This window comes from Channa argus, chromosome 16 (genome assembly GCF_033026475.1).
Source record: "Channa argus isolate prfri chromosome 16, Channa argus male v1.0, whole genome shotgun sequence".
Lineage (NCBI taxonomy): Eukaryota > Metazoa > Chordata > Actinopteri > Anabantiformes > Channidae > Channa > Channa argus.
Genome location: NC_090212.1, coordinates 10,984,682 through 10,999,131, shown reverse-complemented (window position 1 = coordinate 10,999,131; position 14,450 = coordinate 10,984,682). Strand labels below are relative to the sequence as shown.

Sequence of the window (14,450 nt, the reverse complement as noted above, 5' to 3'; positions counted from 1 at the left end):
TATTCAACATTCAGCACCAGCAGCTAAGATGTGTTGAACTTTGTTGACACAGTGACTGAAATACAAATGTTGCTTTATTAGGAGGATTTATGGCTCACCACTCCTCTATTTTATTGTATTTTAAACCCATTATCCCCATGTTCAATAGGATTTGTGCTAGTAGCTGTTTCATGGATATTTCTCCATGTTATTCTCAGTCGTTGTGTTTATTCCACTCTTAGACTCTTTCCCTGCTGTGGTTTACAGCACAGTTGAAATTCCTGTGGCTGGGAACATGTTGAGCAAATTACATTATAAACAGCTTGCTAGCTCTTCAGGGCAAAGTCACAGTACCTCACATGGTGCCTACTAGTGTCTCTTCATTCAGTTAACACGGCTTCTCTTCTTGCCCTCGCTACTGGGACTGTTTTGTATACAAAGATTTTGTTTTTTGAAATGTGTCTTACAATTGCCTCATGTATTTTCACACATAAGATATAGTTGTACAGCCAGGTCACAGGTTAGAATTCAGGTTAGAGAAATGCATATGGAGAGGAAAATAGAAGTAACACCAAAATGGGGGGGGGACACTTAACGGCAAAATGTGGATTAAAGAATCACAGAAATATAGAGTACAAAAAGATAAACAATTTAAAGTGTGTGTTTCCAGAGGAAAAATAGAAAAGAAATGGGGGAGAAGCAGACATTTAAAGGCACAGGGTTGCAGGGTTGTTGACCCTATATTTTTACAGTATGTGTAATCATCACATCTTCAACATATAGTTGTTGTTTGAGCAAAGACACACTTCTACAAACCTGCGTTGTCATAATCAGACTTTGAATTTGAAAACCCAGATTTCTATTCTATAAAGAATACCAGGCCTCCCAGACTCACACCTGATTGTCACGCCATTGATTGAAAAACCTGACTGAACTGATAATTTTAGAGTAGAAACTGTGTAGAAACTGTGAAAATTCTAAACGGTTCACAGATTTTCAAGTGCTACTGTATTGCCTTAATAACCTCTGGTCTTTAGCCTTTCCATTTGTTGCCTGGCTTATATATACAAATATATCGCCAAATGACAAGGATGTCCAAAGCTCTCGGCACTGTACAGCAGAACTGTGGTTTACATGTTTTACTCCACTAGGAACATAGATGATGGCTGATACGAGGATTGATGATGTCGACAATTCATGTGGTTTCCTCCCGGTGTGTCTTACAGGTCCAGTTGTCCAGCGCCAAAATGGGCCATCTTCAGAGGAAAGTGAGGCACAGAGGAGGTATTTTATAAGAGGAGACATATTATTGGAGTATTTATCACTGGCAAAAAGGTCCCTACACACTTTGTGTTCCAGTGTGCATTTATTGATGTTGTAAGGTTTACTCGTGTACTCTACTACAGTGATGTGGCTCGTGTATTTGTTTGACATTAGAGACCTGTTTCACAGTAATAAGCGACATTGAGCTTTGGTGGTAAAAATATTACTTGTTAGCATGATCTATTCATACAATGCAGTCAGCTACCCGAAATACCTTTAATTTACTAATATTATCATCCTTTGTGGGACATTGCAACTTTTAGTGTTCAAGTATGTGAAGTACTGATGATACTGTTATAAATAGAAACATAGTAAACTTAACAGGCACGTTTTATAAAAGCTGCCTATTTTAAGAAAGAGCAGTGACATCTTGCACTTCATAGGATGATGGAGCAACATCAGATGCAGGCACACAAAGAGAGGGAGCGACGAACATCAGGATCAGGTGAGACTTGTACAAACACACAAACTTTGTGTGACAGTGTCTCATGCACACATGCTGATCCGGAAGCCAAAATGAATTGGCTGCATAGCGCATGCTCTGAGCTACAATAACATACTAGAAACAAAAGTGAACATAAACCACTTGTCAGTAAACCTTGCCTAATATTTGCTCTGCCTAGTTTTTTTTCAATGAGGGAGGGTTGTGGTCAGTGTTGGTTCAGGCAAAGCAGGCTTTACTTTGAAGCAAACGGGTGATTTCCTTGTTTATAAATCCCAGAGATTCCAGACCCGTGATACATTTGGTCCTTAGACGTAAACAGGTTTTCCCAGTGTGGTATGTCTTAGTGTTCCTCATGTAGTTGCAACGACTACTTCCCAGTTTGTATCCCCTGTTTTATCCATGCAAACATATTTATGTTCAAGTCTGCCCCTTAAATACACATACAGACTTAAACATCCTCCTTTGTCCCTGCTGTCAGTGGCGATATCCTTACATCCCTTTCCCTGCAACATGCTCCACTGCCATCTCTTTCTTCCAGCTGCCGTTGGGATGAAATGCGGTATGCTTTCTGATCGTGGCTCAGTCATGTTGCATTCTGCTGCTTGTTCTTTTTATGATATTTTGATTCTTTCTTATTCGCTATTGGCTTCAGTTTTTGGATTGCTCCTAATTTTCTCATTTTTACTTGCTTGGTTGTTAAGTTGGTTGCTTTTCATTCTTCTCACTTTTTTCTCTTTTCTGTTTTCCTTTGTTTGTTGCCCTCCTCTTTGTCTGCATCTCCTCTTTCTCTCTCTCCTCTCTGTCCTTCTCTCTTTGCTTGTCACAGTCGTTTCCACTCTCCAATATAAAGTCTCCTCCAATCCCACCTACCCAGATACCCCTCCTGAGTACAGACAGTACAGAGCTAGCACACTACCACCTTCCTACGTCCGCGTGGCCTCCTCCTCTCCTCCCTCCTCCTCTCCCTGTCAGGAGAAAGAGGTGGGGGCTGCTAGGGACAAGGCCCAGCTCTCCTCCCAGCTCTCCACCTCGCTTGCCTCAGCCTTTTCCCCAGTCCAGGCAGGAGTGACCACCCAGGGCCGACAGGTCCGTCAGATCCCCCTGTCTCCACCCACAGCAGCCCGCCACCTACACCTTCAACAGCAACAAGACATGATGCCGCCCCCTAAACACGGCACCTGGTCTGCCTCTCATTTGCAGCAAATGTACGCACAGTTGCCCCCATCCTCTTCCCCTCCAGTTATGGTGGCCATGCCTGTGAAGCAGGGTTTGCCCCCACAGCCCGTCCTCCCAGTGGCTCACCCACTCCCACCCCTGAACACTAGGATGAAGCCCCCACCTCTTGACCAGAGTGCTGTCACGGGCCCTCACCAGTACCCACAGCACCAACCCCACTCTCACACCAACGGCCAGCCAGATGAGTCCTACTCTCCTCATTCTCAGCATCTGCCACTCACCCCGCAGTACTGCGAGGCCATCCCACTGCCTCCTCTGATAGGTCAGACAGGCCCAGGGCCTGCCCCCACCCACCAGCCCCAGTACCCATCCACCTTCCACCCTCAACAGCAGCATCAACAACAACAACAGGTGTACCACCAGCAAGCCCAGGCCCCCACCACCACAGCTTCCTCCTCCTCACCCCCCTCTTACACTGCCATGTCTGATGGGGGCTCACCCAAGAAGACCCCCTCCCCTGTCCCCCAGCAGGCCCCAATGTCCAGCAGCAGTAAGTATGAGGTGGAGAGAGGAGGAGGTAGTCTCTCAGCAGAGGGACGTTACACTTGTATTGTGTGTGTGTGTGTGTGTGTGTGTGTGTGTGTGTGTGTGTGTGTGTGTGTGTGTGTGTTTAAGGTCGGTCATGTGCAAGAGAGTGCATTTTTAATAAATGTTCCCAGAATATTACAGCAGAACTTGTGTCAAATATACACACCCATAGTCCACCCACATATTTGTTTTCACTTATGTTGCCTGATCAAAGGTTTGCTCAGGACAGTGTACATGCTCTGCTTGATCTGGCACACCCTTTTGCACCTATACGGTGAGACAACTGTTATCTGTGCTATTAGTGTATACAGATTTTTGAAGTCATGGAGTTCAAAAGCTCGGAAAGCCCAGAAGGTCTAATCAGCCAGTACTATAGAAAACACTTGAAGGGTGTGAAGAACCTAAAAATCAGATATGAAGCTCTGTAAAAAAACAGAAGGTTCTGCACTTTGTACATGTGAATCTAGAACCCACTGACCTTTATTAGGCTATATAATTCTCCAGCTTTAGGACAAAGCAGCAATTACATGGAAAATGTCCAAAATCAACTGCAAAGGATTTTCAACAGCATATTAAATATGACCAAGCTTGTCCACATACTCATGAGTTACACAGTTTGTATGATGTGAATGTGAACCAGCTTAAATGAAATATTGAGGTCCACATTTTAATTTCAGCTTTCAGTTTCTCTAATCTCAGTTTTCTGTAACTCTTTACCAGTTTCCCAAATATTTCTCAAATTTTACCAAACAATGACACCGTCTTCATGAAATCCATTATGATGCATATCATTTCCATTTACTTCAGTTGTATATTCCAATTGACTGGTTGCCTTGCTTTCAGCAATTGTTCAGTATTTGTTATACAGTGAGAATGTGTAACTTTTTATTTCTGAAATGATGTTCAGTGATTCTTCCAAGGGCCAAAAAGATCAACAAACTGCACAGCCATTAACCCAAATTTAATTTTGCCCCTACCAGGCCCCCCTGCCTCTGCAGGTCACCCATCTATGCTGTCTGTGGCTCCTCCACCAGCTGCAGCTCCAGCACCCATGGCTGGTCCTCCAGCTCCACCGCCACCACCAGGTCCACCACCCCCAATGGCAGTACCCCCACCCATGCCCCCTCCACTGCCCACTGGAGGAGGGCCTCCTGGCGGACCACCAGGGGTCCAGCACCAACCCTCAGGACTGGCTGCAGCATTGGCTGGAGCCAAACTACGTAAAGTACATAGGGTGGGCCTCACCGGTTGTAGATCCGGTTCTTCTGGTTTTAGTCTGTCAGTAGTTATCTGGTGCAGTCATGGTGTACTTATATTCTATGGTAGGAAAGGAGACAAATAGATTAACCCCTACAGCAAAAATCTGGATTAATTTTTTTTATAATGTGCACTTCAGGATGAAAGCAGCCCCCCTGGGTCGGGTGGCAAAAGTGACTCTAACCGGTCAAGTGGTGGCAGTGGTGGTGGTGGAGAGGGACTGATGCAGGAGATGAATGCCTTACTAGCTCGCAGGTAAAACAGCTCCACATACACACACCTTTCACCTTTTAGAACAAAAAAGAGAAATTACTTTCCTGTCACATAGACTTACTTCGTCTTCCTGGTTCTGGTTTTCTTACAGTAAAGGAAGTAAATTCTTGTACTGGTATTTTATCTATGTCTCAGTCTTTCTGCACTAGCTACTCAGTTATCTTTAGGGATCTGACCATTTGCTCATGTCCTAATTTCCCTCTGTCACAGACGGAAAGCTTCTGAGAAACCCGATGAGGTAAGTATTGTGCCTTAAAGCACTAGTTTGGGATTCTGTAAATGGTAATTTGCTTTATTCTCATGATTTGAGGAAGGAGGAGATACAATTTGCAACTCTGTCTGGTAAATAGTGTATGAAGCCACTGGAAGGACACATGTAGTGAAGATTTTATTGTGTAAAGTATAAAGAGTTTGTCGTGATAGTTTGTCACGTGTCATACTCAATATTCAGAAATAGCCAAATGCTATGTGCTAAGCTAACAGGCCCTTAGTGGTAGCTTCAGTCAGTTGGGTGCAAAATTTTGAATATGTTAAAAAAATAAACACGATATTTAATGCACATTAAGCTGGTAGAAGTTTTGCTTAATAGTGAATTCCTAATTTACTCTTTTTTCCATATTAAAATGAACTAGCAAACTTTTGCAACCAACTGTATTGCTCACACATGTAAGAGTGATTCTGGTCTTGTCATTGAACAAATGAGCTAATATGACAAAATATCAAACTATTCCTTTAGAGTGTCAGTTAAAATTTCACCTATTTCAGAAACTTACAGTACTTAAAGTGCCATTTCTCTCCTGCAGGATGACTCTAGTGGCCGAGGTCAGCAGAACTCTACCGGTACCAAACAGCCCACATTATTGCACAACACAATTAACACATTATAAAAATGAATATTTAAGTTATCTTTTGCCCTGCCCTGCTGCTTTAAGGTTGTTGTTGTATTTTTCTTTCTTGCTAGATGCTGTGAAGAAGCCATGGGAGCGATCCAATTCTGCAGAAAAGTCCTCATTGGTGTCCAGGTCTGCAGATAAGAGAAATGGAGGGGTTGTATATAAAAACATAAACTTGTAGCATCAAACATTCTTTGCACTACAGAAACTACTAGAGTGGACCGAAATGGAAATCATTATAAGAAGAAGAGTTAAAACTCATAACCCAAATGTTTTTAGGTCTTTCTTTTACACTAAATGTTCTCTTATCTTTCAGAGTGAGACCCATTGGCAGCACTAGTGAATCAGACACAGAGTTTGACAGAATGAAACAGGTTTGTATAATTGTACGCTTGTTTTATTACATTAAGGCAAGTACAAGTGTTGTACATTGCAGACTTTTATTTTAAAAAGCCTGTAAAAAAAATTTAAATCAAAAGCAGGAAATTTTGTTTTACAGGAAATTTTGGATGAAGTTGTTCGTGAGTTGCATAAGGTGAAAGACGAAATCATTTATGGTAAGAAAACAGTGCTTTCGTTTATGGCAGTATCCAGTAGCACAAAGAATGTTTAATCTTTTACATACTTTGGTTTTTACAACTCCCTGGCAATAAATTCTGTTGACTATTAAAGTACACTCGACATTCTTATCTTAAAAGCTGCTCTCTTTTCTTGCAGCTATAAGACAAGAAATCAGCAGAATCAGTACATCATAATCTCATCTGAGCAACAGTTAGAGGAGAGTGAGAGGAGGAACTGGAGGAGGATGGACATGCAGATGCACAGACATGAGGACCAGGGAATGTTCTCTCAATGTTTCTGTGACCTCACAATGCCATGATGCAAGTTGCAGAGATGTTGTGCCAACATTTTAGTCTGCTGGACAGCAAACATGGAAGAAAAGAAGAGATTAGAGAGAAGGCATTAATAAGAAAGAAGAGCAGAAGGATGGATACTGAAGGATTAAAGGACTGATAAACTACACAGAGGATGATAAACACGCAAGACGAATTGAGGGATGGGTGAACATTTGTGCTGAGTTTGGTGTTGTGGTCCTCTCTGTGCACCTATAGACTCAGTCAGCCCAGTGTTGCAACTTTTTGTTCTCTGTTCAGTCTGAGTCTTAAGAAAATATTTTCGTTTTATAAGTTTTTACTGTTTTATTATTTAAAACCTGTGGTGATGTTAATGACAATGAGTATTTTATTGATATTATAGAAGGAGTAAGGAATCTTGCACACCATTAATGTCAGCCTTTCATATTTTCTATTATTTTTTTGTTTAGCTTATCCCTATTTTGATGAAGCACAATATGGGCAAAATGGAGCTGCAGACTCAACTGCCACCAATCTGGCTTATTTGAAGGAGGGAAGAAAAAGCTTTTTATTTCCTTGTTAATACAGTTGTTGTGTGGCTAACCTTTTCTCTCCAGAGATGATGGAAAACAATGTCAGCACCAGAGTTAGCCACTTAAATTACCTCTTCCCAGCACATTCAAAGCATGAGACATTACAAATGAGCAAACTCTTCTTTGGCAGTTAATCAAAAACCACTCAAACAGTCTGCTCTACAACTCCAGTGTGATTGAGGTACTTGTTTCTCTACCTGTTCTGATGTTTGAGATCACTGAAACTTGGGGATCATATTCAAAACATGCCGATAGCTGTAAATGTGCCACCTGGTTTTACCTAGATATAAAACACCGTAGTACTTTCTATCAATCGTTCTATACTTTGTGATCCCTCTCAAGTATGCATGAAACCCCCATCTGTATGAATTAGTTTTGCATTTGGTTTATAACTATTTAAACGGTGGTACATTTATTATAGTGGTCTGTTTTCCATGAGGATTCCCTTTTCTATATATGAAATGATAATGGTAGCATTGGGAAACACGAGGGCAGTTGCTCTGGCAATATGCAAATCTTACCTAGATAAGACTGTGCAGAAATTAAATGGTAGGCGTATGTGATGGTAGCTTAATGTGTCTTTTACAGGAAGGATTTGGTTGAATATTGGTTGTTGTATTCTATCCACTCTGTCTGCTCTCAACTACGTTCTGATTTAAAAGCTGGAAGTAAATTCATTCAAACAAAGAAAACAATAGATGTGTGTTTGTGTGTGTTCCCCTTTGTTTTGATGTGTGTGGTTAGGTCAAATGATTTTACCTTTAGGATATTATTTTTTTTAACCAAAACAGACATCTGTTTACAGGGCAGACAGGAAATGACAAATTACACGAACATTTCTAATATCTTTTAATAGATTTAGACATATATTCTACAGTAATTTAAATAGAAACAAATCATCTATCAATTACTAAACATACATTCAATTGTAAATACAGTGAGTAGACAAAATAAACATCATCTCCAGTAATTACTCTCACATTGTCTAAATCAGAAGTGTTGGTTCATGTAATAGGAGACCTTCAGGGAATGCAGGTTGTAGCTACCAGTTTTTGCTAATGCCATATATTTGGTTCTTGCTTCCGCCCCCCCTCATATCATTATAAATAAATTAGTATTATGTACCAGATGAGAAATCAATTTAGATTGTATGGCCTATTTTAACCCCATCTTAGGTTTTTGTTTTTTGATTAGGCACCCATAGCATAAACACAGTGAAGGGTCCTCTTCTTAAGAAGTCTCAATTGGGTGCCTTTGAAACAGTTAATAGGAATTGCTGCCTCAGTTGCTGATAAATCAGATAAAAATGGCAGCACAACACTAGCAAACTCTTTATTGTGAAAGCCTTTACTTCAAGAAAATAAAGTAAAAAAAAAAAAAACTGCATGTACAAAAAAGTAAGTGATCACCAAAGGACTTTATAATATAACAACAAAAAACAAAAACTACAGTACAAAAAAGTTCATTCAGCAGCCATGTCAAACATTTGAATATTACCAAATTTTAACTTTCCAAAAACTTATTTTTTGCATTGTATATTGTTTTTTTTTTCCTCACTTCTTTTTAAAACTATTTACAGCACAATGGACCTATTAGATACGCAGAATGGAACGTCACAGAAGAAATGGCTCATCTTACTGAAAGGTAATTTTCAATGCTTATTTTCCTCATTGGTACTATTCTGCACAAAGGTTGTCAAATATATTAGGTAATCCAAGAGGCTTTGTGTGCCTTGATTGTCAGATACAAGCTACATAATGCTAAGAGCAAATAAGGTAGTGACATGTCTATAATAACCTCATGAGAATGTATGCGACCTCTGTTTAAAAAAAAAAAGCTAAACAATACTATTATTTGTTGTCTAATTTCAGGTAAGGAAATATAAGCTTTTTATTATTTGGCTCTTCTCTGTATCCTCTGGGTAAAATAATAAGTCAGTGTATTACAACAATGGGCCATTAGTGTATAATTGGAACAAACAAAGATAAATAATGGGAAGGAATCCATCAACCTATATATGCTGAAGTCCCATTCCATTAATTGTGTATACATTCAAATTATGTGTGCGCATTAATTTGCCATTTGCAAACCCAACTACAAGAATGATTCAAGATGCGAATGCCCAACATGTAAGTGAGTGTACATACATTGGGGGTAGGGGGGACTTTGATATAATGATATTTCATAGCAGTCCATAGCAGATTTGAAACAAGTGAAATTTACAGTCACACAGAAAAATATAATCACATTTATTCCTGCTTCCTTAACTTGTACTCCCGTTTGATTCTGGCGTAGGGGCCGATGCTGTCGTCGAACACAAAGTCCCATAATACCCGGATCCAGGAAATGTGTTGAGGCAGGGAATCATAATACTCTGCTGCAATTTGCTTGACCTACCAATAAAAAACAAAGGTCAGAATAAAGACTTTGAAACAAATGAAGGTAAATGAGAATATGACATTTAAACTGCCGGTGGAAGATGCTTGAAGCACTTCAGGTCTTTTTCAACATAACACCATACTTCACGGGGACAATCAGACATAAGGCCACTGTGATTAAGGTATCTAATTATAAAGGCCAACTGCGTTCATTCAAAGCAGCACTAGGTACAATATTTAAGCAGAAACTGTAATTTAATTTTTATTTTAAGTGATATTATATTATAGTTGAAAGGCTGAGTTTCCTACCTGAAATGGGCAAATATCACTCAAATAAAATCAAAACTAGCTCATAAACCAAGAATCACTAGTCATTTTTAGCATACTGAAAGGTATTCCACTCTGTACCACATCATGTGGTAGCTAGAGAGACAGAAGTTAATCATTTACAAACCTTTTCATCTAAATATTTGCACTTGATACAAAAAATATGACGTGGTATTTGCAGATACTTTCTTGTTTAGATTCTAAAAAGAAGGAAAGGCCTGTCTGTATTATATGTCCATACCTGGTGGTGATGTAAGTAATTGTCCAAATTCTCTAATTATGGTCATAGTCCACAGTATAACTGTTGGTCATTTAGTTATTAATTTTCAACACAACAGTCTCTTACCTGAGGTAGCTTACTGCCTGGTATGCTGGGGAAGTCATGGTGCTCCATGTGATACCCAACGTTGAAGGTGATCCAGTTTAATGGTCCATAGTATGAATATGTCTCGTGTCCCTTTAGGAACATGTAATGCTCAGCTATAAAATGTCCAGAGATGGGATGCAGTCCCATACATAGAATAGATCCTGCAATAAGGTACACAATGGGCTTCAGCCCCCAAAAATAGTAGATAATTAAATCCACCATGAGCTGAACTACAGCATTCTGGATCTCCAGCTGACAAATTGGTTTAGGATTGACAATCAATGGGCGCAGGGCATAGAAAAGGGGCTGCAGGAAGAGCCAGAGGACCTTCCTGGCTGGGGTGCAGAAGAACCATCCCTCAAAGTCTGTGGGGATGTCAACATCCAACTGGTCACCTCCTAGATACCGATGGTGGTCGATGTGATACTTCTTGAAAGAGGCTGAGTAGGGCAGGCCGATGGGCAGGTTGGCCCAAATAGCAAACCAGCGGTTCCACTTTGCCAGTTTGTTGCCAAAAGCCACGTTGTGAGAGATGTCGTGGATAGCCAGAGTCAGGGAGTGGTTAATACAACCTCCAAAGGCATAAGCCCAAAAGAATATCCACTTCCAGGTAAGGTTGCGTACCAGGTAGCAAGCCAGGAGCTGGGTTAGAACCATGCCTGAAACCACCCACTTCAGCTGGGGGTCTGGACCCATCAGAGACTTGATCTCTGGGTATTTGGCTGAGAAGAGAAGCAGGCAGAAAGTGGTTTGGAAAGGGACATGGCCAGAGATGGGGAAATTGGAAAAAATAATGTGGAGAGGGAGATATATAGGATAAAGGCAGAAGAGAAAGGATTGAAAAGTTTGGAAAAACAGAGCGATAATAGTAATTAATTTCATTTTTCAAATATGTAACCAATATAAATTGTCCAGCCGGGAAACTTGTTTACTGACAGAATCACTGTTATTTTCAAATAGTCGATAGCAGTGTATCACTGTGTGACACATAATTCTCCACCTGGGAATCACCTGCTGACAAATGTCATGTTTAATTGGCAAAGGTGTTGTTTTGCTGAGGGACATGACGATCAGCAAGATGCTGGGGAGCGGTTCAAAAAAATTTACCTTTACAAAAGAGCTTGGATTAGTTCATGAAACCTTTACAATTTACTCTACTAATGAGGTAAAACAGGTTGTGATTTGTTGCACTGACCACACCTTACAGTTACATACACATTTCGTGCAATCATATCAGGAAAGATTAGCTTGATTTATCCAAATTTCTGGATCACAAGGGTGTGGAGACTGCTGCAGGAGCCTATCCCATGACAGTAATGACACATGCAAATCTGACCTGTTTCTTCGCTTTAACCTCTTGTGTATTTTCTCTATGCAAACTGTGCTTCCCACAGCGACTAAAACTTTACCAACAGCAGAGCCTGGATTCAGGTACCTTTCTGTCACAGGTAGGTCTTCCCTTTACTGACCATTTATTTAGTTAAAGTTTAGCCAATAGGAATTCCCTACTGTTCCCCTGCAGTCATTCATTTTAAAGCATTAACTTGTCAAAATGTATTTCCAACAATTGTTCTGGTACATATATCTTTTTAATATAATATATAATTTGAACTCACCTCTAATGTGTCTCAAGCTATTTATAGCCCTGTTTATAGGCTCTACATCTAGAGGTGTTGACATTTTAGACCACCCACAGGATATGAGGTTAAATCAATAACCAGACATCATAAAAGACCGTGTTTAAATTAAAGCCACAGCACAAACCATGCTGTACAGTTTGTCCATGTCAGAGACACAGAGTTAATTTCCTTTACAGTCTGATACATGGAGTACCATTGCCAGATTTACTTTCCTGCAAAAAGCTGCAGCATCAGGTTTCAACTGAAAATAGTTTGACTCAACAGCATGCAATGAGTCAAAAGGACAAAAGAGTTATTATTCATTGTTTCTTCAACTGCCATAAATAATCTGCCGTTATATAACCAATATCCATTGAACTTCCCGAATAATATAAAGTTTACAACATGACAGATGACCCCACAATTACAGTATTAATGTGCACCAAGAAACAGGCCGTTCGATTCATAAAACCACTTGTCAATCAAATTAGTTTACATGATAACTGAATCTCACATCCCTGTGCTTTTCCACTCAGGGCAGGGCGAATTAATACAAATTACTTCAAGTCAAGCCTTGGTGGTCAGTCACACAACCCATCACCTTCCAGATGCTCCTGTCACACCAGAGCAACTGTTTAACTGCTGGACAAAGCCAAGATCAAATATCCATGAACAGGTTTGGTTGGATCAAAACTTTAATAGCCAGGACAGTATGTGTGATATATATATATATGTATATATATATATATATATATATATATATATATATATATATATATATATATATATATATATATATATATATATATATATATATCACACATACTGTCCTGGCTATTAAAGTTTTAAAGTATATCTGTTTTATATATATATATTATATCAATTAATTCAATTTTATGTATGTATATCTCAGTATAATGTATATCTCAATTTATTTTTTTTTGGTTGTGTCTTTTTTTTGCATACATACATATATACACATGCACGCGCACACACACATATATCCAGCTAAATATAGTCTTTTGTATTACTAAAGTAACGATAACCGATTTGGTTTGAGGCAGTTTACTGAATTAAGGTTTTTATTTCAGGAATCCTCCCAGATCCCCTGACTCTCACAAAGCCACTCTTCTTATTTCAAGCGTTAGCATTGTATCTGTGCGTTTGTTATGAGAATGGAATGTGTCTTGTTACCTAGCAAAGCCCAATGATCGATTTACACATTGTTTTTAAAAAGGCATTTAGTTACGTTTTCAAATAAAATTAAGTCAGGAATTTTAAAGTCCGAGTTTTTTTTTTTTTTTTTTTTAAAAAGCCATGCCAGGTATCTGATTATCTACACTTTGTGATGTAAAAGATATTGTAAACACTCAAAAGTCTTCTAGGAGACAAGATGAAAGGCACTTCTGAATTCAATTGCTTAAAATATTAGAGGGAATGATGAAACTCTGTATTTTAATGTGTGACTACCCACACATGCACTGAATTTAATTTATGCATAGCGTTTATTGTCTTTCTTTTAGAAACTGCAATTTCAAAGTCATGATATTTGTACATGGTGTACAAAATTTATGGAATGAACTCCACGAAACTGCTTTTATATTTAATGGTATCAGTTCCTACATTTTTCCTGCATACATTGTGAAGTGACAGCTAGTTAGGCAACTACTAATAAACAGGTTTTACCGGCTATGATTTTATAGCCAAAAAGAAATGCACTGAAACTATGACGGCAAATAACCACAAACGTAACTCACCATGAGTCGAAGAGTTTTATATTTTATCATTTCTTACCAAGTATTGCTTTTCTTCTTGAAGTATGCGGCTGGTCGTTGAGGACCCATTCAAAGTCGCCTCTTCCAGCTGCTTTCCCCATGACTATCCTGTCTGTGTGTGAGCCAGGTGGCTCTTTGGCGTTGTGTGTGTGTCATTAATCCCTCACTGTATCGAGGCACACCCACTCCCCCCCGCCACACACACTTTTGCTGGCTAAAGGTGTAACGACAGGCCCCTCCCCTGACTTTAGGGAGGGACATCTGGGTTGTTTATTGCACGAAGAGCCACAACGATAAGATTTGCATGCAGGCTATACTACGTATTCAAACTGGTAGAAATATTAAAAAGAAAAGACAGTCGGCGCAACATGTGCTGTAATTTGTGTGTCAAAAAAGTTATTGGCATCACATAAACATTTTTGCACTTTGAATATATAAAAATGAACCTGTTAAACATGAAGGGAATATAAGTACTGTTTTAATTGTTATTTATTACTCGCAAGAACTGCAAATACACGCAGGTCCAACCACTCCTACCTTACAGATTGGGAGTCTACATAACAATTTCGCTGACTTTCTACATTTGTGGTAAGCTCATAAAAT

At 39.5% G+C, this 14,450-nt stretch overlaps 2 protein-coding genes across 8 annotated transcripts in view; one reads left to right on the top strand and one right to left on the bottom strand.

Moving 5' to 3' along the window:
• Positions 1 to 8,076, top strand: part of evla (Enah/Vasp-like a) — a 30,646-nt gene extending 22,570 nt beyond the window's left edge. For 3 of the 7 annotated variants that reach the window (XM_067480786.1, XM_067480783.1, XM_067480788.1), the window contains 11 exons: positions 1,206 to 1,263; positions 1,686 to 1,747; positions 2,574 to 3,473; positions 4,492 to 4,745; positions 4,908 to 5,023; positions 5,252 to 5,279; positions 5,845 to 5,881; positions 6,003 to 6,063; positions 6,251 to 6,308; positions 6,434 to 6,491; positions 6,652 to 8,076. In XM_067480786.1, the coding sequence (XP_067336887.1) occupies positions 1,206 to 1,263; positions 1,686 to 1,747; positions 2,574 to 3,473; positions 4,492 to 4,745; positions 4,908 to 5,023; positions 5,252 to 5,279; positions 5,845 to 5,881; positions 6,003 to 6,063; positions 6,251 to 6,308; positions 6,434 to 6,491; positions 6,652 to 6,689 (1,670 nt within the window). In that variant the 3' untranslated portion in view covers positions 6,690 to 8,076. The remainder of the gene's footprint in view (positions 1 to 1,205; positions 1,264 to 1,685; positions 1,748 to 2,573; positions 3,474 to 4,491; positions 4,746 to 4,907; positions 5,024 to 5,251; positions 5,280 to 5,844; positions 5,882 to 6,002; positions 6,064 to 6,250; positions 6,309 to 6,433; positions 6,492 to 6,651) is intronic. The other 4 variants (XM_067480784.1, XM_067480787.1, XM_067480789.1 and 1 more) reach the window with 4 other exon arrangements.
• Positions 8,077 to 8,213: 137 nt separating this feature from the next.
• degs2 (delta(4)-desaturase, sphingolipid 2) lies at positions 8,214 to 14,026 on the bottom strand. The gene is made up of 3 exons (XM_067480791.1): positions 13,867 to 14,026; positions 10,433 to 11,175; positions 8,214 to 9,774 (listed from the first exon to the last, which is right to left on the bottom strand). The coding sequence occupies exons 1-3, from the start codon at positions 13,946 to 13,948 to the stop codon at positions 9,631 to 9,633; spliced, it is 969 nt and encodes a 322-aa protein (XP_067336892.1). The 5' UTR covers positions 13,949 to 14,026; the 3' UTR covers positions 8,214 to 9,630.
• Positions 14,027 to 14,450: the final 424 nt, after the last annotated feature.

Coding starts and splice junctions, on each gene's coding strand:
- degs2 (XM_067480791.1), bottom strand. CDS start 13,948: ATGGGGAAAGCAGCTGGAAGAGGCGACTTTGAATGGGTCCTCAACGAC. Junction 11,176..13,866: donor AAGAAGAAAAGCAATACTTG/GTAAGAAATGAT, acceptor TTCTCTTCTCAG/CCAAATACCCAGAGATCAAG. Junction 9,775..10,432: donor CAGGCAGTAAGCTACCTCAG/GTAAGAGACTGT, acceptor TTTTATTGGTAG/GTCAAGCAAATTGCAGCAGA.